The sequence below is a fragment of the Frankliniella occidentalis genome, unplaced genomic scaffold (genome assembly GCF_000697945.3).
Source record: "Frankliniella occidentalis isolate FOCC.00 unplaced genomic scaffold, Focc_3.1 Scaffold5545, whole genome shotgun sequence".
Classification (NCBI taxonomy): domain Eukaryota; kingdom Metazoa; phylum Arthropoda; class Insecta; order Thysanoptera; family Thripidae; genus Frankliniella; species Frankliniella occidentalis.
The window spans coordinates 1-3,611 of record NW_026272584.1 but is presented as its reverse complement, the minus strand read 5'-3'; the positions used below and the strand labels follow the sequence as shown (position 1 = coordinate 3,611).

The 3,611-nt window shown below is 62.6% G+C and overlaps 1 protein-coding gene across 1 annotated transcript; it reads left to right on the top strand.

The window, feature by feature from the left end:
- The first annotated feature begins 178 nt into the window (after window positions 1-178).
- Window positions 179-3,577, top strand: LOC113209495 (putative mediator of RNA polymerase II transcription subunit 26). Its single transcript, XM_052277045.1, has one exon. The coding sequence runs from the start codon at window positions 1,100-1,102 to the stop codon at window positions 2,768-2,770; it is 1,671 nt and encodes a 556-aa protein (XP_052133005.1). The 5' UTR covers window positions 179-1,099; the 3' UTR covers window positions 2,771-3,577.
- The last annotated feature ends 34 nt before the right edge of the window (window positions 3,578-3,611 follow it).

The following is a 3,611-nucleotide window of genomic DNA, read 5'->3' as shown; positions in this document are numbered from 1 at the left end:
CCCGCCGGGCCACACCTGTTATCCATCAGCCTTTAAATGACGGCGTGATTAGGCGCGCCTGCTCCTTGAGGTCGCGTCGGTGGGCTGAGGAAGGAGGAGGGGGGGGGGGCAGAAGTCGGGCAGGAGGCGACCGGCCGAGTGTGTTCACCCAGAATGATTTTTCTAAATTAAAACTCTGCTTTTTCAGCCGACGGTGCTCGAGACGGTGGCCTCCGGAGAGCCCGGGGAAGCCGGCGTCCCCTCCACGTCGCTGCTGGCGCCCGCCGCGCCGCTGCCCACGCCGTCCGCCACCCTGGTGCCGCCGCCGGCGCTGCTGGCCGTCAGCGTGGACGGACCCGGCGCCGGCCCGTCCTCCACGCCCGCGCCGCCGCCGGGGAAGGTGCTGCTGCCCGGGCCGCTCAGCGACATCGGCGAGAACTCGCTGTACGTCGGCAAGACGGACGCCGACGACATCGGCCTCCAGGGCGGACAGCGCGGCGTGCAGGTCACCTCCTTCCTCGCGGACACCAACGCGGCCGGGCAGCAGCAGGAGCAGCGGCAGCAGGGGCAGAGAGACGGGCCGATCGTCGGTCCTACCGGCGCCCCGAGCCTTAAGGGCGCCGACTCCATATCGGCGTACGTCATCTCCGACTCGGACGAGAGGGGCACCTCCGGCAACGTCCTGGAGACGAGCTCGCCCGCCCCACCGCCTTCCCCGACCACGCTCAAGCCGATCGTGGTCAGCGAGACGTTCGGCGCCCGGGTGTCGTCGACCACGCCGTCGTACTCGCTGGGCTCCACCGTCACCGTGACGCCCGAGTCGTCATCCGGCTCGTCGTCGCTGTTCTCGTCGCTGGGCACGACGGCCACGGACGAGGACGCCCACGCCGACACGGCCTCCACGCCCACGGTCGTCATCACCCCTCGCCCCGCGACCTCCACCGCCGGACACCAGGACTCGGCACAGCAGCAGGTGGCGGCCGCCTCCAACGCGTTCGAAGTCACCGACGACGGCCATCAGTACCTAGAGGCCAGCGCCGGGGACGACGACCACCGGCATCAGGGCGACGAGGAGCTGCAGCAGCAACAGCAGCAGCTGCAGGACACGCTCAAGAAGGACATGACCATACACAAGAGCAGCGCTGTGCACGAGGCGCACTACCGCACTGAGGTGGAGGTGCAGAAGTCCGTCGAGGTGCCCACCGAAATCACGCTGGACTCCGTCAAGGTGGCCGACGACGAACACGTCCAACAGCGGGGGCCCGTGCACGCACCCGCGTACTACATCAGCCAGCACCAGCAACTGCTTCGTCAACAGCAGCACTTCCGCGATGTGGAACAACAGCAGCAGCAGGAACGGGCTAGGGAACTAGAAGAGCAGCAGCAACACGAGCGAGCCAGGGAACAACAAGAACAGCAGCAGGATCGGGCCAGGAAGCTACAAGATCATCAGCAGCAACTCCAGGACCAGCAGCATCAGCAGCAACTCCAGGACCAGCAGCATCACGAGGAGCTCCAACAAGAACAGCTGCAGCAGGAGCTTCAAGAGCACCAGCAAATCCAGCAGAATGAACAGTCAGAGTTCCTCCGCCTGCCGCTGCAAGACCAACAGCTGCAGGTCCAGCCCGACGAGCAGCTCCAGGACGACCCGCAGGACTTGGACCTTCAGCAGAGCGTGGCGGACACGCAGCCCCACCACGTGCAGCTGTTGCAGCCGCTGGCTCTGCAGCTGCCCTACCAAATGCAGGCGCACTTCCTCCAACAGGGGCCCGGCGTCTTCCACGAGGCGTTGCTTCTTCCCGCTCAACAACAACATCACCAGCAGCAGATCCTAGCGGACCAGACGCTCCTGCAACCGCCACCTCAGGAGCTCCAGGACGGCGTCCAACTGCTGCCGCATCTGCCTCAATACTTACCCCAACACCTGCACCAGCACTTGCCGCCGAACCACGCTCCGGGCAGCAGCGCCGACGCCCACGCGCTCCCGGAGGAGAACAAGCTGCAGCTCGAAGCCCTGGTGCAGCAGGTGGCCGCGGACGTGACGAGGCTGGTGCGAGTCGAGGACGCGCCGGTCAGCACGAAGCTGGTGGAGGTCGAGAAGCAAGCCACACCCTCGGGCGCCGTGGCGCCTCCGCCCCCGCAGCCCCACCATCAGCAGCAGCAGCAGCAGCAGCAGCAACAACAGCAACAGCAGCAACAACAACAACAACAACAGCAGCAACAACAGCAGCAACAACAACAACAGCAGCAGCACCAACAACAGCAGCACCAGCAGCAGCAACAACAACACCAGCAGCACGAGCAGGTCACTCGCCTGGTCATGCGGCCCTTCTCGCACCCCTTCATGACCATGCAGTACTCGGAGCCACACGGGCTGCCCATGCACCACCTGCTGCCCTTCCAGCACTACATCGCCCTGCCCATCAAGGACCTGCAGCTGTCCGAGTCGCAGGTGCAGACGCAGCACCAGCCCCACCAGCAGCTGCACCACAAGTACAAGATCTCCCACGAGGACGAGATCACGGCCACCTCGCACAAGGCCGTGCCCGGCATCGACCCGGACAAGATCGTGCACTGCGCCGAGCACGTGTACTCGTTCCGGCCGTACCCCGCGCACTGGAAGTCGCGCGCGGGCCGCCGCGGGGGCCCCACCGGCGCCGTCGGGGCGGGCAGGCATCGCGGCAACCTGCGCAAGCTCTGCATCGAGTACGGGGGCTTCAAGCCGCCCCTGGTGCCCTCCACGCCCATCAAAGAGGACGGCAAGCCCGTGCATCCGAGCAAGGACGACTGAGCGGCGTCGTCGCCGCCACGGCGACGGCGTCGGGCAGTGACCTAAGCTGTGCCAGCGGGTTGCCTACCTGCTCGGGGACATGTTGCGGTTAGGCAACCCGTCCGGCGGTTCCTGCTCGAGCCGTTCCGTTGTTTGTTTTCGGAAAACGAGAGTGACTCTTTTCGAGCTGGCGAGTTGACATCGCTATTCGCGATGCAGACTGGGCTGGGCCGCACCGCTCAATGTTCATACACATATTACTCGGCGTGTTGTACATATTAGCTTTGTTTCGGGAAGTTCCTTTGTGGGGTTGGGCCACCCCGAACTCTGGACGCCCTCGGCTGCTGTTACTTTGAGGCAATTTGAAAGTGACATTTTTTGGGAGGGGAGAGGAAGGAGGAGGGGAAACTGGACTGGTCCCATCCGCGCGTCCACGACATCTGGAAGACCGGCTAACGCTCGTGCAGCCCTTCAGTCGGTACTTGAGCAGCGTCACTGAGTGCCAGGAACACAGAGTGTCATTGCCCAAGTCCACTCCGTAGCGCGGCTGGGCGCTTTACTGGTGTCATTATTGTACTGTTCGCACAACCAATGAGGAGGAAGCAATAATCGAGAGTTAACTCCATGCCATTTTGACCTATACGTACACTAGAGAAAGCCTAAGAGTATGAAGACCACTGCCTTTGCCATTTAGGAGTTTGCTTCTGGGAGACTTGACTCATTTTGTTTTGTTTTTGTTGATTTTGTTTTTGTATTTTTTGTTATCGTGAAATGTGATATATATTATGTCAGTGGTTAGTACCACTCAATTGATGTAGGAAAAAAGACTCGCGTAGTGTCGGTAGAGCGCTATATTTAACAT

Bases quoted from the DNA above. Each gene is read 5' to 3' on its own strand.
- LOC113209495 (XM_052277045.1), top strand. From the start codon at position 1,100: ATGACCATACACAAGAGCAGCGCTGTGCACGAGGCGCACTACCGCACT.